At 40.9% G+C, this 20,720-nt stretch overlaps 3 protein-coding genes across 4 annotated transcripts; 2 read left to right on the top strand and 1 right to left on the bottom strand.

Moving 5' to 3' along the window:
• Positions 1-122: 122 nt before the first annotated feature.
• On the bottom strand, positions 123-5,208 carry spg21 (SPG21 abhydrolase domain containing, maspardin). Its single transcript, XM_066646957.1, has 9 exons — positions 5,090-5,208; positions 3,811-3,875; positions 3,413-3,574; positions 2,329-2,409; positions 2,092-2,237; positions 1,888-1,996; positions 1,241-1,348; positions 906-1,046; positions 123-654 (listed from the first exon to the last, which is right to left on the bottom strand). Exons 1-9 carry the CDS (start codon positions 5,145-5,147, stop codon positions 532-534), a joined length of 993 nt encoding a protein of 330 aa, XP_066503054.1. The 5' UTR covers positions 5,148-5,208; the 3' UTR covers positions 123-531.
• Positions 5,209-6,193: 985 nt separating this feature from the next.
• Positions 6,194-16,474, top strand: clpxa (caseinolytic mitochondrial matrix peptidase chaperone subunit Xa). Of its 2 annotated transcripts, XM_066646953.1 has the most exons (15): positions 6,195-6,424; positions 6,527-6,614; positions 7,394-7,539; positions 7,711-7,828; positions 9,346-9,500; positions 9,607-9,769; positions 10,642-10,683; positions 12,183-12,356; positions 12,731-12,895; positions 12,993-13,081; positions 13,355-13,519; positions 13,730-14,032; positions 14,247-14,339; positions 14,484-14,590; positions 14,854-16,474. In XM_066646953.1, exons 2-15 carry the CDS (start codon positions 6,560-6,562, stop codon positions 14,942-14,944), a joined length of 1,866 nt encoding a protein of 621 aa, XP_066503050.1. In that variant the 5' UTR covers positions 6,195-6,424; positions 6,527-6,559; the 3' UTR covers positions 14,945-16,474. The 2 variants fall into 2 exon arrangements, with proteins under 2 accessions (XP_066503051.1, XP_066503050.1); XM_066646954.1 differs by lacking the exon at positions 10,642-10,683 and having other exon boundaries at positions 6,194-6,424.
• Positions 16,475-17,545: 1,071 nt separating this feature from the next.
• pdcd7 (programmed cell death 7) lies at positions 17,546-20,692 on the top strand. The gene is made up of 5 exons (XM_066646902.1): positions 17,546-18,679; positions 18,794-18,932; positions 19,248-19,478; positions 19,633-19,720; positions 19,903-20,692. The coding sequence occupies exons 1-5, from the start codon at positions 17,657-17,659 to the stop codon at positions 20,021-20,023; spliced, it is 1,602 nt and encodes a 533-aa protein (XP_066502999.1). The 5' UTR covers positions 17,546-17,656; the 3' UTR covers positions 20,024-20,692.
• The last annotated feature ends 28 nt before the right edge of the window (positions 20,693-20,720 follow it).

Genomic DNA, 20,720 nt, shown 5'->3' with positions numbered 1-20,720 from the left:
CTAATTTGTGACTTGTCTTTAGGAATAAAAGGCGACCACTCTTAAGCTCAAAAATTTAACTTGAACAAATAATCAATATTTACATATATTTTTAATAATCTACACATTTCCAAAAACGTCCCAAACCTGTGACATTTGTATGTTATACTTTTAATCAGTGCATGAGTTACAAAAAACATTTAAAAAGGAAAAAAAGAAGGGAAAAAAATGAAATAGTTGAAAAGAAAACGTGCAAAATCTATCAGACGCAAAGTATTTATATCACATAAGGCAACGAGTTCAAAACGGCATCCTGTGAAACGGGCTCTGACCAGGTACCCAATCATAAATTATTTACACACATAATACAATATCAAAATATTGTTTTTGTAAAGTAAAAATAAGCTCTTATAGTCCATTGTGTTGATTAATTCCACTGTAGAAAACCATGGGACTAGAGGGTGACCATCCCCGACAGGCTGGGATTAGTTCCGTCTTACTGCATTTTTGTGGCAGACACCGAGAATGTTGTGAGAGACGAGTGTCGTCTCATTATTCGTCATCGCTTTCTCTGCAGTTGTTGAGGTTGCTCCTTTGGACCTCGAGCTCCTCTGCACTGACCATAGCCGGGTTGATGGCTGCATACCTCGTCCCATGGAACTGTCTGAGATGTATCTGCAGCCGAACAACATAACGGTTCATGACGAAGGTTTTTAGCAGCGTTCACAGGGTGTCATCCTGGGAATCATGATCTAACATTTTCATTAATAGATTTTTGTAAAAATATGTTATAAAATGATTAAATGTATTTCTAAATTTATTGCTTGTTGTCAGTAAAATGTTCTTATTCCAGTAACAGATAGAGAATTAACCTTTTTAAGACCTACTCAGACAATCATCTAAAAGTTAAACGGAACCAAACTCACTTGGATATAAAGGTTCACTTCGGCACTCCTGCAAAGATATGGGAAATTTCCACCGGTTTTGAGGTGAGCTCTTCTAGCGTTGGGGTACAGTTTATACATCTCCTCCTTAGCTTCATTTGAAAGAGCACTCTGATCAAAAACCTACAGGGAAAAACGATAAAGACGACATACTGCCGCTGTCAGAACCAAACCTCGAATGTAACTTTACAGAAGGAAAGAACATATTTAACACTGAAGTCAAATAAGGCTGTATCTATTTATCCCTTATTCACAAACGGTGTATACACAATGCTAACTGTTCACTGATTCTATAAAAAACAAAGGGTAAAACGTACATCCATAATAGTGACTGCAACATCCTTTATTTTATGAGGTTCGACGTAGGAGTTTTGGCAGTTTAGCGTCAGTCTAGAGGCCAGTTCACTTTGGTTCAGGCTCTCCAGCTGAAACAAAAACACACAGACCACATATTGGCTTCAGACATTATTTAAAAATACAATCTATTCACTTTCACAGCACCAGAGAACACAGAGTTAAACAGTAGTAGTTTAGTGTCATAGTAATAATTCTAGAGTGTTACATTAAATATCCAGCAAAGAACCAACAAGCGAACAGACAACACGCGGACAGACTGTTTGCTCACTTTTTAGCTTTGGCTATGGATGTTGTTGGAAATAGTAAATGACTTAATAGACAGAATTTAGTTAAAACATATCTGTCATTATTGGTACTAGATCATCAATCAATATAATAACATTTACACACTCGCGAACATTAGCAAATCCCATTCATAAATGTATCAACCAAATAATCTTGAATTTACATGAATTTCATGTTCACCTCTCGCTTACGTTTGGCCTGATGCCTTTTCACTGAAGTCTGACTGAGATTCTCATGTTTTTCTGAATACCTTTGTTGTCCCTCACAGCTCCATTCAACTGTAAACTCAAACAGTACAACAGCACAGGCAAGAAATACTCACTCTGTCAACCATAAAGTCAATAGCATCAGCCATTTTAGGATCGACGGGTCCTTTGGCAAAGTTCCCGAGAACAATCTTCTTCAGCATGAAGGCTGGCATCAACCAAAAGCTGAGAACAGGACACGTGAGAGATTGAATGTGAGAATAGTCCAGGTTTCCGGTCGGAGAGACTTACGTCCAGAACTCTAAACCCAAACGTCCTACCTGTTGGCTGTCCATGTTTGGTTGAAGATGGATGTGTCGCTGAAAGAATTGCACAGAATGAGAGAGTGCACTCGCGGAGATTTGTGTGTCACCTCTGCAAATTTCTGAGCCAGAAACCCGCCCAGTGACGCGCCGAACAAGTGCACCTAGTGAAAAAGGAACACGGCTGTTATGACAGAAGCGTCTCATGAGATCCCACTGAGGGAAGCAGAGAAGAAAACAGCAAATTTGTCAGACCTTGTCCAGTTGCAAGTGGTCAAGAAGTTTCCTAAATCCATCACAAAATTCCAGCAGGTCCCAATAGACAGGATACTGGAGCTGCCAGACGGATAAAAATGAGTCGTTAAGTCAGGTCCTTATGCACAGCAACAAATTGAAAACTCCAAGACTTGATTAAAACAATTGATATGCTGTCAATGGGCTTGAGATCTGCAGATCAATATCCTCTGGGACACATCTGGCTGCGGAGTAAAAACACTAGCTATTTAACTCTATGGAGATTATCTGAGGGTATAATGGAAATCTTTTGGACCTAGCATTACATGTCATTGTGAGAATCTCAACTTAACAAATGGCATTACTACTTTCTGAGCAGAGCGTTGCATGTGCAAAGCTAGCGAGAAATATCATGCTCACGTCTATGGCAGTATTCACAATGTGCTTGCAACCAATACAAACCACACAAACCTCAGCCTAATCTCACATCCCCTAAACACCACATACACGAAGAACAGTATAGTTTCTGTCGTTTTGCACAGTTTTAAATACTTTTACTCTTTCTACAGTAAGACAGCAGATGTTACAGGGACAACACAAACAACAACATGAAACATGTCATATTTTATTGCTCAACATGTTCTCATCTGAAGGGAAATTTCCATGATTTAAACTGACAACTCGCGCTCTCTGTAATAGAGTGGAAGGTAAGCAGGCATGTTTACATCTGTAGTTATGATTACATTTTTCATTTTGGCTGGAGGGCCACTTTAAATAAATGTTTTCATAGCGGCGTCTAATTTGGCTGTTACAGTGTCCCATCTGTTTCCTGTCTAACATCTTCTTCCCCATTAGAGGCTTGTTGAAGGTAAACAGTATCATAGCGTCATATCAAAATGCTTCTTAGGACCTTTCAATGCATTTTAGTGCAATTCATGACCAAATACGCAGTGACAATACACTCCTTAAGTAGTATCTACTTTATATCATTAAATTAATTTTAAAATATAAAGCACTCTTTAAAGTAACACACATCCAAAATGCCACACTACAGGTAAGGTTTTTAGACTTGAGGGACTTTTTAAAGAGGCTTAAAAGAGCTTACCGATATGACCCGATAGCCCCAGCCAGTGAGAGCCAAGATCTGTTGAAAGAAAACCTCTGCTGTGCCACTCACAGGAGGGAGGAAGATGATTGGACACCTTATAGACTTCGGTCCAGCGTCATACAGTGACCAGACTTTACTGTCGTCATCGTCCACAATGATCTGAGAGAAGCAAACAAATAACAGTGTCACAAGCAGAGCCACCTACTGCAAGTAACATTCCTAAAGGAGCTGGATCACAAGACTATCACATGGAACAAATCATGAAAGATGAAGCAGCCATGGGGAAACAACCCCCAAAATAAGGCTACATTTAAAAAAGTACAGAAAACAGAATAATTAGAGCACACAACCTGACAGTGTTACTGTAAACTTAGTGAGATCAAAATGAAGCTTACTCTTCTCAGGGGCACCGTGCTTCGAAACCAGTTGTAGTCTGGAGACACTCTTATCTCCTCCATTTCTAAATGAAGTAGAAATGATTTACAGGTTTAGGAAACAACTACAGCTTTAACAGGAACGTCAACACTGTGGAGAATATAACTGGCACCTGTCATTTTGCACTTTCAGGGTGAAATATTCCAGAAAATAGATTGGAGGAATCTGAGGCCTCTGTGGACAGCACTGCTACAGAATAACACTTAACAACCCCTCCAGTAAATATCAAGTGTTTAACCTTGTTAACCTCTCAGTGGGTTGTTGTTTATATACTAGAATATATGACTGATATAAGCAGTCAGCCACATGGCTGAGCATCCACTTTGAAACAGCAGGGTTTAGAACACAGGCTTAAACACAGATTCAGACACACAATGTTTCATGCATCACAAACCTAAGAAAACAACATCTTCATACTGTGTTCCGGGGATTTGAACATTCAGGAAAGTGGCAAAGGTGTGAATGGAGATAGAAGCTAGGTCTAACAGCACATTTAAAAATCCTTGTTTAAAGGTTTTTTTTGTGTAGATTAGCTAAAAACTAATGGTAATCAGTGTCAGTTCAAAGTCAATTCTTCTTGGGTTATTAAGAAGTTTTACAGCAAATTTGGAAACCAAACAGGTCTTTGTTTTTTCTGGGGTAAGCAGATAAGGGTCTAAAATATATTATTATTTTTTTATTATTATTTATTAAATCCCTCCTTTAACTGTTAGACATCTTCAGGATAAAAGATACAGCGCATTTTTGGACACAGTTACACAGTTCTTCCTCTCTCACACACAGAAATATTCTGTTAGTCATGGTTTCACTAAATTATGTGGCTGAAACTGGTTTGTTATTCGAACTTTCTGTTCCACCTTAAACGGCGCAGCTGTTCCAGTAACTAACCAATTCCCATGGCGCCAGAATGTAACGGCTGCACCGTTTAAGGTGGAACGGACAATTCCAACACGAAGCCATTTTCAGCTTCTTTAATTCAACACACATTTTAAATATCACTCAGCAACAATCAGGGTAATAACTATAAAGTCAGATTTAAACGCATTCAACTTGAATTAAGAAGAGACTCTTCTCAAATTAATGTGTGGTCGTATTTGCAATGTTTCCAAAAAAGGGGTAAGATATCGAAATGAAAACGTTCTTAAACATGAAACCACCCGAGAAATGATTCGAAAGGCCTTTAAAACAGAACAGCTCAACAGTTTGGTTAATAGTCCTCTTTTACACAAAATATTTTACCTTTTGTGGAGACTTCAGCCTCGGATCCGCACCATTTTAGCAACAAACCTGAAGTCATATGACAGAGTTCCGCATCTTACACACGGCTCTGAACTGATCTGCGCATGCGCCCCACGACCGCTTCAAAACACATGCATAAAGAAAAAATACACTTAAACTTTTTCATGGCACTTAATTGTAATTATTAATCAGATTTACAGTGACAAGATGCAACAATATATATATGTTACTCCAATGTTTAGGTATTTTTCAAAGTTGAATTAGGGAGGTTACTCATTAAAACACCTATAGCCCATGTTTAGCCTGTGTGGTACCATTAAGATGGCTGTAGAGTACAGTACAGTACAGTTACAGCCTATGTTCCCTGTTCCTGTAAAACACAAATGAGCCACAGATCTTCCCACCCTCTAGTGTACAGAAATTAGAAGCCAGAAGCTCTTGTTTCTTCAAAAAGTTGCAAATTTCTCTTCCTTCTTAATTTTAGTTTTTTGGGTTTTTTTTCAGAATTGTTATGCTGCTCGTCTTGGTGTTCTTAAATAAACAAAGGTCCAGCACTGTTATTGAAAATACTCAGATGAGGGGGCAGTTAAATTCTAAAAGCTCCCTGAATGACAACAAAACCAGAAGCATCTCAGAAGAGCTCATTGAATCCATCGTTTTCTGATTTAGGCAGTGATCTCTGATAGCCAGAAATAAACAGTATGCACTACAGGGCTCAACAGACAGTTTCAGAAATATAAAAATAATAAATATTCAGAGAATCTGGGTTTTTTACGTCATAAACCTAAGGAACCAATCCTGTCGGCTTTCAAGTAGCAAAGGTGGTTTAATTACAAGCCTTTCTGCACTGACTGAATAAAAGAGTTCTTGTAGAGTTACATCTAATCTACTTTAATCGCATTAGGGATTTCTTTTTATTTATTTATTTATTTATTTAAATTTTGCTGGGAATTGATTACCAGAAGGGAAGGTTTTCATTTCAATGTGTTTCAATGTGTTTCAAAAAGAACAACAGGGACTGAGTATAGAGTGAGCCGAGTCCAAGCATTTCGAATCTCAATAATCGTTGGCAGTGAGTCTCAGAGGCTTTGGAGTCAACTCAGAGAGCCGATTACCTTTGGGAGTCGAGTCCTACAGAGTCCTGTCTGTGCTCAACCCACTCGAATGGCCTCTTAGCCTAGCTTAGCTTAGGCTAGCTTAGCTTAACCATTACTCCATGGAGCTCTCCTAAAAAAAAGACTTGACATTTTCACCGCAGTTTTCTCTGAGAAGAGGAGGGCTGCAGTGACAGCAGCGACTGTTTTTTGATGTTAAGCTTTTCTGGAAGATTGAATGGTAATGACATTCAGCTGGTTGGCAGGGTAGAATTGTTGTTGTTGATTATTCTGTATATTTTACTGTGAAGCTGGCTCATTTAGACGCTTTGCTTTTGTCCAGTTTTACGAACAGTAGCCAAGCCAAGGAAAAAACATGTCTGGTGCCTGCACTTCAGCGGCCAGATTGATAATAAACTCAGCCCAGAAAGGTAAGACTTGTTTTCGTTATGTTGGTAAAACTGTTCCAGCTTAAAACTCTGGCCTTAGCACTGAGCTAGAAGGGGAAAAGCTTCACGTCTGAGCATTTTGATTAGTTTTCACGATGAATGAAACACTTTAAACATACTTTTTGGACGTATATGCATTTCTCGCTAACTTTTAAATCGTTGTAAACCAGTATTTTTTAGCAAAAACTATGTTTAAATCTATGATAACTACCTGACAAGCATTAGCTGAAAAAGGTGGTAAATAAACATACACAAGTCAGTGCTTCAAAAGGTAACGGTTTAAATCCTCACCTTTTTGTTAAATTAATTTATCCATTGCTGAAAATATGGACCACTGAATAAACCCCTGTGGCTTTGCTTTCTAACAGGTTACTACCCTTTTGATAGATACTTTGACACCCCTACATACATTGACATTATATATATATATATATATATATATGTATATGTGTGTGTGTGTGTGTGTGTGTGTGTGTGTTTGTATGTATGTATATGTGTATATAATATAAATAAAGCCATTTAATGATAAGGTTTCTCCATAATTATGACCATAGTATCTTGTGATTTTATTGTCTTTTTATCCTGTGTTTGCATATTTGTCCTAAACATATATACACATAGGGTAGGATATAGGATACACACACACACACACACATTCATTCCAGGTTCATTATTTAAAAATAATAATAATAATTTAATTGACAACCTATCCTGATTTTTACTTTTTGTGCTTAAAGTGACAGTGTTCTCATTTTGCTCAGGGATCTCTGGCTCTAGAGTCCTTTCTCTGAGACGAGTAGGTGCTCATGAAATTCGCGTGAGCTGCAATGTCCCTGTCAGACCCTTCTCAGAGACATCTGTGTACTTTGCATCCAAGGATGGGATGAAAGATGGAGATGGAGGAAAGGTAAATGTGAGCCTTTTTCACTGTTGGATCTTTTATTTTCTTATTTATGCTTTCAAACATCCCTTGAGTTTTATTTTGTTCAGGCCCTGTGTATTTGTAATGCAATGTGAATGAGGAAGTGTACTGGGAAGTGAAACACTCCTGCATTATTTTGCTTCTTTTCCTTCTCAGAAATCTATGAGTGAAGGAAGTGGAAAACGATCCAACTCCGGCACTTCAGGGAAGGGTGGAAATCAGCTTCGTTGCCCCAAATGTGGAGATCCCTGCACACACGTGGAAACATTTGTCTGTGAGTGCTGTGTCATACTTCAGCTGTGCAGCCAGTGACGCTAAAAAAGGGTCTGAAGTCGTCTGCCAATTCAGCATTCCTTCTGAAATGAAGGGTACAGTGTGTGACACTGTCTTGCTGCCGTAACATTCTCTACTTTTCTGTCAAGGTTTTACATTATATGATATAACATTACTCTGAGGATTTGATGGCATTTAGCCACAAGACCTTTAGTCAGGTTAGGGACTGCTTTTGGATGTTTAGTTCAAATCGACCACGGAAGCCTTTCCGTCTCATCCTAAAGGTAATTTATAGTAGATAATGAGTGTAGATTTATGACAGATGTACTTTTTATAATTTGGCTAGTGACAGTACAAAGTGATTTGTTGAAACACCTGTGTCAAAGACCTTAGTTTAGCCGAATTCCCTGATTAGGATGGGTGTTCATGGACTTGGGGACATAATGTTTCTGTCTGGTCGGCTAAACGTTGTTACAAAAGGTGAATCCAGTTTCCTTCTGGCTCTCATTCCCAGTGTTATTGTGTCACTGGGGCTTTTGTACAGTTTGTCCATTTGTAATGTTGGTCTTTACACTGGAAAACTTGTTTGGAATCTAAAAATAAACCGCTTGCGTAACTGCTGGCTGTTTCATCCAGTGGTGGTACAGTCATTCAGTAATTACACTGAACCTCAACCAGAGTGTGCACACTCTTTTTCTGAGGTATTTCACAGCTCTTGAGATATTATTTCTGGAAAACATAGAGCTGCACTGACACCACGCCACAGTGCTATTGTATCACTCTCACTGTGATGGCTTTGAACATATATTTGTAGTAATTTTGTAATATGCAATACAATATTTTGGACTTTGTGGTGCTGTATTAAAGTTTGACTGTGTACTTGTGTCTATCTAGGAGTTCTATAATTGGATGTAAGTGGTATTTGACAAAAAAATTGAGGTCCAGTCATTTCCATAAATGAGATTGACTTACGTTCTCTGGGATCTGGAGTAGTTTTATCTGAGTAGGGGCTGTGATGTAAATTATTATGGATGGGATCCAAGACTTTAATCCAGTGTGGATCTTCAATGTCCATGATTTTGTAAAAGTCTTATTTTGTAGCAAAGTACCTTACAAACTCTTACCAGCCCACTGTTCCCTCCCTAATAACCGTCCCACTAAACTTGGCTACTTTCTGTGCTTTTTCTGTTTATTCTGGTCTTGTTTTTGTAATCTGAGGAAATTCCATAGATATTTTTTAAAACATTTTCAAAGGAAATCTTGTTTATGTTGTTTTTCCTTCACTGGGAAAACGAATCCTGCCCAATAAGGGCTCAGATTAAAGTTACTTTGTTTAAAGTGAACTTTCTCTCATATTTTTTTGTATGAAATTGTGCTAGTTATTCACAGGTATGTTTTCATAATCTTAACCCATCTTTAACACATGTCGGTAATTATAGCGCTAATTGTACAACATGAAAAATCTGTGTAAATCAGTAGTTGTCCACTGCTAGATGATGCTGGTCCTTTCTCTGTTAGCCTCAACTAGGTTTGTCAAATGTGAAAAATGCCATCACTTTTTCGTGGTGCTGTCAGAAACAGACACTAAGAAAAGCCTGAATAAAGACCCAGAATCAGCTGCTGAAGCTGTGAAGCTGGCCTTCCAACAGAAACCACCACCCCCTCCCAAAAAGGTACTGTTTTGTTTGGGCATTTATTCATTCATTCATTCATTTATTTATTCAGCTGAAAAGCTGACAGTGTGCTCTGTGTTCCCCTGTGTTCCCCTTTCCAAATTAGATCTATGCCTACCTAGACAAGTATGTTGTGGGCCAGTCACATGCCAAGAAGGTGCTTTCAGTGGCTGTATACAACCACTACAAGCGCATTTATAACAACATGCCAACAGGCTCTCGACAGCAGCAGGTGGAGGTGGAGAAACAGGGCTCTCTCACACCCCGAGGTTTGTGACACACTTTATAATGTACTGGGAAAGTACCCATGCACTTTAAAGAAGACATTAACCTGGACATTACCATGACCAATAAGTTTAATGTGTCCCTGCTTAGAAAAGAACAGAGCAGGCTAGGGGTTCTGAACCACCTTCCCATTGTCTTCTCTTACAACTGTGCTTTGGTTTTCTGTATCTTATAAACCGGGAAGCCTTGTGGTAATCAGTAATGTTGCAGGAAATAAAGACTAGATCGACAATGCTGAAGTGTTCTCTTAAGGTCTGACCTTCAGTCTGCAATGCTGAATAAACAATTCTTAACTGTACCTGTGCAAGTCAGATTACCACAGAACTGACTGAGGGTCAGACAAATCACCCGATCTTGTCCAGGTTTAAACACATTTGTGATGGGTCAGTCTCTTTTTGTCCTGGTTTGGTAATAAGAGTTTAGGAAATGACAAGGGGCAAAGGGCGAGGCTGACCTTATGCAGCATTTATAGCTGTAACGGGCAAATATTGGTTTAAAAAATTGTTAGAAATCAGTGTAAATAATTAAATAACATTTACTGCAACATGCACTTGTTATCAGCGCTGTTTACTGCTGTTTGGCATTGTTATTTTAATGGACTCCAGGGTAGTCTTTTATTATATGTTGGAATCCATGAGAAAATTGCACCTCTACCCTCAGAATGTCAGGTCTCTCGTAGCTGGCATACTTTTGAATGCCTTTTTCCCCTCTTCAGGAATCTCCAGTACGTGATGTGATTTGGCATTTGTACAATATTAAAAACGCTTCACTGTAAAAGAAAACAAAGTTGATCAGAGTAACTTGTGTTGTGCCTAATGGTAGTGATGTCATTGTGAATCTCCTACTTTTTCTATAGAGCTAGAGCTAAGACGTCGGGAGGATGAGTACAGATTCACAAGTAAGTGTTTGTTAATGCCCACAACCTTTTTTTTTCTTTTCCTTTACCTTATCTATAATTTAACCAGATCAGCCAGAAAAACAAATCCCTCCATGTTCTGTTTCTTTAAGTTTGATTATTATTTCATTTGATTCATGAATTTCTTTGTTGTACAAATGCCAAAGAACTGTGTCCATTTTGTGTTTGTCTGTCATTCATTTCTTGTGATATTCATTGTGATCTTGTGATCTGTGGGGGGGTGTTTGATTGGACGGCAGGAAATTCACAAGAGTTACATAAGTAGAAAGGAGTGTGAAGGACTAATAGGCCCCTGGCCAATCAGTTCCAGTTTGTCAGCCAAGCATGGTATGCGTTAGTGTCCTAGTAACCTCCTTAGAGTTCAGTTGAGTTATGCAACCCTCGAGCAACGTCAGCATACAGAACAAGCATTTCTAAATGAATAGTGGGAAGTTCCAAGATGCTCATGTAATGATCATGTAACCAGTGGAGTTCTATACAAAAGACTTATGTGTCGAAGAGAACACATTTACATCTGGAATGTTCGGTGCTGAATTTTGTTTTTAGTTGAGACAAAGCATGGCTTTTTCCGTATTCACTTTTATGTCGATGCTGTCTAATCATCATTTATATGTTAACTTTATTCTATTCTCTTTTTCACACATCAGACATGCTTCATGTTACAGGAAATCCCTTTGTAACTCCTCTGTGGCTCAGCCGTGCTGGCCAAGCACATTCAGTCCCTGGGGCTGGCCTTTTGAAAGAGACCAAAGATAACAGCTTTTGTCCTGTTGTCAATAAAACTGTGGAAAACCTGCCCAATCATGTTTGTTTTAAAAAGAGACCTGAGTCAGGGGCCCCAAAGGATGACGAAAGTCATTGCATCATTGGATACAAAAAGAACACTATGTTCAGGCGAAATGTAGATAAGTCTTTATAGTTATGGCTAATGACTGTTAGTTAGTTAGTTATCGTTACACTTATATAGCGCCTTTCTAGATACCCAAGGACGCTTTACAATCTACACTGCTCAGAACACTCAATCCACACACACACACACACACACACACACACACACACTGGCGAGAAGCGGCAGCCAAACGCGCACAGCGTACTCTCAACCAGAAACAACCGTCCACCTGGAGGACTGCATCGGGCACTAGGGTTTCACCCAGGACAGAGCGCCAATCCATATCTGGGCGCACACACATTCACTCACTCACACATACACACTCATTAACTCACACACCAGGACAGTTATTTCAGAAGCCAATTCACCTACCCTCCATGTTTTTTTGGACTGTACACTGTAACATTTCAACACACTGTCCGTTTTTTCTTTATTTATTTTGCAGGCTGTGCTTGTGCTTCTTCACTTCAGTGTATTCAACACGGGGTGGAAAAGAAATCTACACCAAACATATTGTACTTATGGTTGTATTCAGACAAAATAAATCTTCACACCCTGCCTTATGTTATCTTTTGTGTTGTGCTTGTTCCAGAGCTGCTGCAGATTGCAGGGATCAGCCCCCATGGCAACGCTTTGGGAGCCTCAATGCAGCAGTTGAGCCAACAGGCTCCTCAGGAGCGCCGAGGAGGAGAAGTGCTTGACTCCAACCACACCGACATTAAACTGGAGAAGAGCAACATTGTGCTGCTGGGTCCCACTGGCTCTGGTCTGATTTAGCTCATAGTTTTGGGAGAGGGATACGCCATTCTAGTGCAGGCAGAAGTAATGCTGTTACAACAAATAAATGCAGTAAAGGAAATTGTTTGTTTATTGCAGGGGTGTGCAGTGTGACAATATTTTAATATTACAATACTCTGAGAGATGAAACAAAATGTATTGCAGTATTAAGTTGATCTAAGACTTACTGATGGCATACCCCAGTAAAAGAGCTGTGCTGAATTAAAAAAAAAAAAAACATCTCAGACAAACAGATGTTTTCTTGGCGAATCATAAGATTTGCCTAGCATCTTTTAAACAGCTTACTTTTCAATTGATTTCATACTGATTATGGGATAATATAGTCTGTCATTTATTTTACAGGCAAAACACTGCTGGCACAAACCTTAGCCAAATGTCTGGACGTCCCGTTTGCAATCTGTGACTGCACTACACTCACACAGGCCGGCTACGTAGGTGAGGACATTGAGTCCGTCATCGCCAAACTACTGCAGGACGCCAACTACGTTATTGAGAAAGCTCAGCAAGGTAATACACGTGACTGTTTTCTCAAGGACCTTTTTCCTTTTTTTTTTCTTGTGTGTGTGTGTGTGTGGTATGCTAATTTAAATTGTTTTGTTCACAGGTATTGTATTCTTGGATGAAGTGGACAAAATTGGCAGCGTGCCTGGAATCCATCAGTTGAGAGATGTGGGCGGAGAAGGAGTCCAGCAGGTCAGTCATCGGAATAAATCTTCTCCATTTAAGTAACACAGGCCTTGACTCTTTAGCCCGGGGTTGCAATAGCTGCCTAAAGCTGTCGTTTATTTTTTCATTGTTGACCAAAATATTTACCTCTTATGTAAACACCTTTCACCTTACTCTTGTTGATATATTTTCACTGAATTTGAATAAGACGAAGTGTTTTGTAATACACACTCTGCTGTAATACATACGCAGTAGTAGCTGAAGTAGATGATTAGTGTTTATTGTGCATTGATTTGGTAGGGTTTACTGAAACTCTTGGAAGGCACAATTGTAAATGTTCCTGAGAAAAACACCAGGAAGCTGAGAGGAGAAACAGTGCAAGTTGACACTACCAACATCTTGTTTGTGGCTTCTGGAGCTTTTAATGGACTGGATCGCATAATCAGCAGAAGGAAAAATGAAAAGGTTTGTCCTCCTTCCCATTTATATACAAAAGAGAATGGGACACGATGGCAGAGACAGCTGTACAGTACGTTGCCGTTTAACTGATTTACCGTTGCTGAAATGTGCAAGAAGAACAGTTAGAAATTAGCTCTTGCAAAGTAAATGTTTTCATTAATGTTTTCACTGACTTTATGATTTTAACCGTTTGTTCTCACCTGGATTGGCTTTTAGTACCTTGGTTTCGGGGCACCGTCTAATCTGGGTAAGGGCCGACGTGCAGCAGCAGCAGCCGACGTGGCCAACATCACAGGCGGCGAAGTGGACGCCGTGGCGGAGATCGAGGAGAAAGACAGGCTCCTGAAACTTGTAGAGGCACGGGATCTCATAGAGTTTGGAATGATACCCGAGTTTGTGGGACGCCTCCCTGTGGTGGTGCCGCTGCACAGCTTGGACGAGGACACGCTCGTCCGAATCCTCACCGAACCTCGCAATGCTGTGGTCCCTCAGTACCAGGCCCTCTTCAGCATGGACAAGGTTGACAGCAACACACACTCAAATGTGACCTCCACTACCATATTTTTGTTAAATTGTAATTGTGTCCAGCTCACAATCCCAGAATCAGAGTAAGTGCAAGGGCCTGTATGATTTAACCATGCGGATTTCCTCTTTTATGAAACGGCAGTTAAAAGCTGGAATGGAGATGAAGAGTTGTGTGACGTCTCTAATTTGTTCATCTCCTCTGCTTCAGTGTGAACTCTCTGTGACCTCGGACGCTCTGCGGGCGATTGCCAGAATGGCTCTGGAACGTAAGACAGGGGCTCGTGGGCTTCGTTCTATAATGGTGAGTGCCATAGCTTCTTTTTTTCCTTCTAATGTGTATAAGGAATATTCCTTAACTTGTCTGGTTACATTACAGATCAAATTACAAATATAATACAGGGTCTTCACACGTCCTTGTTGGTGTCATGTTATTATGTTCTTATAGGAGAAACTGCTGCTGGACCCCATGTTTGAGGTGCCACACTCAGATATTGTAGCTGTGGAGATAAACAAGGATGTGGTGTTTGGAAAAGCAGAGCCTCATTATGTAAGGTGAGGGCACATTGTGACAATTTTAGACTTTGGAAAGTGTCCAAAGATTTCATAGAGTTTGGAATGATACCCGAGTTTGTTGGACGCACAATTAGTGCTTTTGATGAAGCACTAATTGTGTATGTTGCTGTAACAGATTTATCCAGTTCCGGACTGAGTTGTTGAAGTGGCTGTTCTTTCTTTTGTCGCATGTTGACACTTTACTTTTTGTTTAAGTAAATTATTCACAAAATTAAATGCTCAATGTTTCCCTGTTGATACAGAGCACCAGCGAAAGAGGCCTCAGAGGACGAGTACGACTCTGGAATAGAAGATGAGAACTGGACCAGACAGGTTGACGCTGCCAAGAATTAAAAAAAAACCTGACATAATTTACTCCTTTTAAGGTCTGAATGACGTTTATTTCAGTCCAATAAGTAAGTGATCTTTAACCACGCCAGTCCCAAGGGTCCATTCACACATAAAATGATGTAGCCCTGTGTTCATTTTTTTTCCCCTCTATCGATTGCTTTTAGTAACAGTGTGGATTTCCTAAGAACGAAAGGTTTTGAACTAAATGTACTCCATAAAGGACGCCTCCCAGTGAGTGTCTGTTAATGTTAAATGTAAAGAAATATATTTTATTTCCCACTGAACTGATGGCGTTTGATTTTTATGAAATGCTTTGTTTGAAAGGGGACACAGTGGTAAAGGTGGTTGTTTATTATTTTTTTGCAACCCATTTTTCCCAGTGAAGACTGTAATTAAACATGAGGTACTTGTGATAAAGCCCCATGATTCACACGTAGTTCTGTTTTTACCAGTTGAAGTATATTGTTTATTTTTACATAAATAGGCTCTTAGTTGACAGTGAAAAAACATGCTGTTTTTTCTAAGGAACCCCCATGAACCTCCATTATGTTAAGTGCTTAACAAAACAACTTTGTACTGGATTTCTTTAGCCCTGTGTATCTGTATCTGCTGCTGTCAGTGTTACCCTTCATGCTGCATTGTGTGCATGGGTATATCTTTTAATAGACTGGTTTAGGATGATGGAAAGCTAAAGACTGTTGCAGAACGCTGCTGATTCACTGTTCCTTGAGGAGATACGGGAAATATAAGAAGCGTCTTATTGCCATAACAGACTGTTCATAATCCTTCCAAGAATGACCTGTTAATCTCTCCCTACTTTTTACCTTTTTACTCTCCTGTTGCATATGAATGAAATCCATAAGCAAAACTCTGTCAAGCTCCCAGAGGATGAATCTTATTCTAGTGAATTAAATGCCTGTGCAAGATGAGGATATTAAAATGCCAGCAAGTCAGCCACCTCGCTTTCTGACTGAGAAATCTTCTCAACACAGACATTTTTTTTTAAAGATATGTCATATACTACCTTCAAAAACAGTGTAGTTTTAAGAGTCATTCACCCGCCTCCAGTGTCTGAAATACAAACGCGTTTGTCTGTTAAAGACGTTTTTAAACTTCAGCTCTTTCACAGCTGGGGTCATGTGTACAGAGTTCTCAGAGTATGTTTTGATCTAGGATCATCTCACACTCACATCTCACACATAATTTTAAATTCAGTTCAGATTTTTACGTTTTGAAGAGGTGAACGTCTTTGCTTTTTGCTCTAATCGTTTCAGTTCTATGGGATCTACACTCTTCAGTTTTCTGTTGGGGTCTGCAGGATCCTTTGGGATCAGTGAAATGTTCTACATTATTTTCTAATTATTGCAATGCAGGTCTTTGTAGTAAAGTCATTGTAGAATGCTATAATTTATAATTGAATTTATTGATCCTAGATCAACACCTTTAATCTGAGAGGTGCTTTAATAATAAACTTGATCCCAGGACACTGGTCTTTTGTAGGCTGTCATGTAAAATGTATGGATCAATAAAACCTGTCCTTTGATTTCTAATCGTTTCTGGATTTATTTCTTATAATCTTGTGAAGTGAAACCCTGAAGATGCCCTGCCTAGACATCTAACTGTGATAGATATTAACAAGATCCTGCAGACATTTCCTTATCCAGTTCAGGGTCACAGTGGGTCCAGAGCCTACCTGAAATCACTGGGCGCAAGGCGGGAACACACCCTGGAGGGGGCGCCAGTCCTTCACAGGGCGACACGCACACACATTCACTCACACCTACAGACACTTTTGAGTCTCCAATCCACCTACCAACGTGTTTTTGGACTGTGGGAGGAAACCCATGCGGACACAGGAGAGCACACCACTCCTCCCAGACAGTCACCCGGAGGAAACCCACACAGACACAGAGAGAACACACCACACTCCTCACAGACAGTCACCCGGAGGAAACCCACGCAGACACAGAGAGAACACACCACACTCCTCACAGACAGTCACCCGGAAGAAACCCACGCAGACACAGAGAGAACACACCACACTCCTCAGAGAGGGTCAACCGGAAGAAACCCATGCAGACACGGAGAGTACACCACTCCTCACAGACAGTCAACCAGAGGAAACCCACGCAGACACAGAGAGAACACACCACACTCCTCACAGACAGTCACCCGGAGCGGGAATGGAACCCACAACCTCCAGGTCTCTGGAGCTGTGTGACTGCGACACTACCTGCTGTGCTAACGTGCCACCCTTTAGTTTTTTCAGTATATGTATATTTGATACACTTTCTACTATTTTGGAAGTACCAATAGATATAATATAGGTCGGAAGGAAGGAAGAGTGTTATTTTTTTTAAATTAGGGATTGCTTGTGTTTTGTATGTAATGTGAAGAAATTATTGCTAGATAACAGAGGGTTGCTGCCTTGTGCCCACCACTTGATTGTGGATAGACCCTCAGTATATCTAATATCCATTCTTTAAAAAAAAGATTAATCCACAGTTTTTACAAAATATAATTCGTTCCGGGACACTACGAAAAGGCCACGTCCTTTCAAGTTCCCTAGGTGTAGTGCGCTTACTCCGTTTGGAACGCGCCCTCAATGCCTGTATTTCGGAAGTGACGAAAGCTTCCTGCGTTTAATGCGAAGCGCGTTCAGCGCAGTAACATAAATCTCTTCGTATTTCATGACTTTAACAAAATACAGCGGTAATGGACCCCTTCAGAAGTGGAAGGGATATGAACCAAGCCCAGCCGTACTCTGGAGGGCCGCCAGCAGCAGATACACAGAGCTTTGGACCGGGTAACAGGGGCGGGTTTGTTCCTAGAGCGCATCCCGGCTCAGTTTCTTTCCCCCCGCCGAATTGGCCTCCTCAGCCCGGGCCCTGGACTCAGTTCCAACCGCCTGTACCTTCTCCATTCCCTCCTCCTTCTCCTCTTCCTTCTTTCGACCCAACAAGACCCCCTCCAGGCTATTTTGGTGAGCAGCAACATGGTGGGCAGTGGCCTCATTCTGCCAGCAGGGGGCAGCAGCACGGTGCTAATTTGGGACAGCTTGGCAGGGATAGGGGGCACTTTGAAGAGACCTCTTTTACCCACTTTGGTCCCCCAGCTCGTCAGCCAATGTTTCAGCCCGTCAGCTCGGGTTCAAACGTCAGTGCAGATCACTATAAGCCATCCCTCGCATTCCCAACCCAGTTCCCTGCCACAGGAGGTGTCCAGAACATCCTAAATCAGGAAAACAGAAGCACCAAGCGACTACACTCTGATCCAGATGAACAAGAAAGGGTAGAGGACCAGCAGTGGATTGCAGCTTTTTTGCAAAGAAGAGTGAAGACCCCAGCTGTGGCAGTACAGACCTCTTCGAAGCTTTCTGTTTCTGAGTTCAGACAGAGGCTGTACAGTGCAGTCCAGATGCTCTCAGAGCTGACTCTGCTTTGCCAAACGTTAAAGAACAACCTGGAGAATGAAGACCTCTGGGCTGAGTCCTACGGCAGAGGGATGGAGCTGAAGCTCAGGCTTCAGGAGAGGCTCTCAGGCCTCCGGGACCCAGAGGTCATCAGCAGTGTGAAGAAGAAACTGGAGCTTATCAAGAAGAAGAGGGCTCGCATCCGCAGGAGGAAAGCAGAGAGGGTTGAGGAGAGACTAGAGGAGGAGAGGAGAGCTGCAGAGAGGGAGGCAGCTATAGACAAGTACCAGATGAAGAAGATCCAGGAGCTGGAGGAGAAGAACAGGGTGGGTAGCTAAAAACCAAAATGTTAACCAAAATGTCTACGTTAAGCTTTTAGCTCGAGACCTGAAACTATCACTTGTATGTGTGTGAATTTATGTTTAAATGCAATTTTGCAGGAACGTGAGCTAAAGCTTGCTGCTGATTCTGTCCTGTCAGAGGTCAGGAAGAAACAGGCTGATTCGAAACGAATGCTGGACATCCTTAAGGCTTTGGAAAAACTCAGAAAACTCCGTAAAGAGGCAGCGTCCAGGAAAGGTGACCAACAGTTTTTCACCACGTGTTTATAATGATTTCTAAATAACTCTATAACAGCATCAGAAGCTAAATTAAGGACCCTTCCAGAAAGATTTGTAGTGTGTGTTCGGCCACAAAGGCACCAGATCTGCCACCGTGGAGTGTGCTTTAATTTACAGTTTAACTCTTGCTTGATTGTAAGGAGTTGGAAGCCCACTCGAGCCTTAAGGTCAGGACCGTCATTCTTTATGGTCACAACAATCACGCATTAACCCACCTCAGAACTGCCATCCAATTAAAAAATGACCTGGGCCTTGTTCCTTCCTCTCTGGTCAGGCATGTTCCCTGAGAAGGAGTGTGACAAGGTGTTTGAGGGTCACCTGGCGCGACTGAGGGGTCTGATCCAGAAGCGTACGGCTGTTTACGGAGCAGAAGAGAAAGCCCTGAGGGTCATGCTGGAGGGGGAGCAGGAGGAGGAGCGCAAACGAGAACAGGAAAAGAAACAGAAGAAAGAAAGGGAAAAGCTGCTGATTAAGAAACAGGAGATCAGCACCATGTTGTTTGGAGGTAAACAACAAGAGGTGTTGTTTGAATATACAAGGGCTGTAGTCCTTCACATGTGAAGCTCTTCCAGTCGCCACAAGTTGGCAGCACTGTCATTGTACTGTTTCATTTGATGTCTTTGGTGCTCCTTGTTGAGGCTTGTTTTTTCTCCTCTCAGCTGAACTTCCTCCTGAGCCTCCAGTCCAGCCTTTCACAGAGTACTACACCCAGGCAGAGCGCTCCCTCCCTGCCCTCATCCAGATAAGGTTCAGGAATATATATATTATATTATATCATACAAAAAAAATTACATTTGTTCGCAAAATATTAAGATATTATAGTTTTATAAAATACACTATGTATTTTATAAAACATACCTTTTAATCAGTGTTAATAAATATACAATAATAATATGATTATCACATATTTAAATTTCCTGCACTCACAGGAGAGAGTGGGATCAGTTCCTGGTTCCTGCGGATCATTCTGAAGGGACGTCGGTTCCTCAGGCCTGGGTTCTCCCAGATCCCCCAGCAGATGAAATCTGGGCGTCTGCTCTGGAGAAGTGAACCTCTCTACACAACCAGCTTGTTTCACCACTGAATCGCTTCTAATTCATTTAGAGAGGGAGCTATGGACTGATATCGCTGACAGTATTTGAGCGGGAAAGGTTAAAAGTGACGCCATGTGAGCCCTGTTCCTCACAGGATATATATAACTCTTTAGTGAAACACTTTTTTTTGTAATGAAACCTGCGTCTGTGACCTGCTTTGGTCAAAATACCACAAAGATCCAACACCACAGCAGTGTTCTCTCCCTTCCTGACCAGCCCTGTTCAGAACAGCCTGTTCCTTTAAATGAGAATGAGCCGCACTCAGCTCACTGCCAAGCAGGCAGCAGCAGTATTTGTGGCGCAGAGAAAAGCTTGATTCTGTGCAAAATTACGGCGTATTTTTTATATTTGGTTTCAGTACGTAACAAAGTTTGCAAAGAAATGCAATAACATTTTACCAACGGTGTTTCTTTGGAAAAGCAGTGTGTATATTTTTACATAAAAACATCAAGTGGAGTTATGAGCAGAAGTCGTCCAGTTTAAGTCGCAAAACGTTGCGTAAGAATTACACAGTGTTTTCTCTAAAGTGTTTCTTTGGCAAAGGGTTCTGCGTTTACACCTCACCACTACAATGCCATTAATACAAATGGATGAACACACAGTTTTGTATTTTATTTGCTGCTCGTTCAAATGCAGTGTCAATAAAACACGAA

Source organism: Hoplias malabaricus, chromosome 16 (assembly GCF_029633855.1).
Source record: "Hoplias malabaricus isolate fHopMal1 chromosome 16, fHopMal1.hap1, whole genome shotgun sequence".
Taxonomy (NCBI): domain Eukaryota; kingdom Metazoa; phylum Chordata; class Actinopteri; order Characiformes; family Erythrinidae; genus Hoplias; species Hoplias malabaricus.
Note: the sequence above shows the minus strand (reverse complement) of the source record. Positions and strands in the feature narration are given on the sequence as shown.

Excerpts from the sequence above, each read along its gene's own strand:
- spg21 (XM_066646957.1), bottom strand. The coding sequence starts at position 5,147 with ATGACTTCAGGTTTGTTGCTAAAATGGTGCGGATCCGAGGCTGAAGTC. Across the intron at positions 2,410-3,412 it reads GGGGCTATCGGGTCATATCG|CTCCAGTATCCTGTCTATTG; the intron begins GTAAGCTCTTTT and ends TCCGTCTGGCAG. Across the intron at positions 1,047-1,240 it reads TTGCAGTCACTATTATGGAT|GTTTTTGATCAGAGTGCTCT; the intron begins GTACGTTTTACC and ends TTTTCCCTGTAG.
- clpxa (XM_066646953.1), top strand. The coding sequence starts at position 6,560 with ATGTCTGGTGCCTGCACTTCAGCGGCCAGATTGATAATAAACTCAGCC. Across the intron at positions 13,082-13,354 it reads GCGGAGAAGGAGTCCAGCAG|GGTTTACTGAAACTCTTGGA; the intron begins GTCAGTCATCGG and ends TTGATTTGGTAG. Across the intron at positions 14,340-14,483 it reads GTGGGCTTCGTTCTATAATG|GAGAAACTGCTGCTGGACCC; the intron begins GTGAGTGCCATA and ends ATGTTCTTATAG.
- pdcd7 (XM_066646902.1), top strand. The coding sequence starts at position 17,657 with ATGGACCCCTTCAGAAGTGGAAGGGATATGAACCAAGCCCAGCCGTAC. Across the intron at positions 18,680-18,793 it reads AGCTGGAGGAGAAGAACAGG|GAACGTGAGCTAAAGCTTGC; the intron begins GTGGGTAGCTAA and ends GCAATTTTGCAG. Across the intron at positions 19,479-19,632 it reads CAGCACCATGTTGTTTGGAG|CTGAACTTCCTCCTGAGCCT; the intron begins GTAAACAACAAG and ends TTCTCCTCTCAG.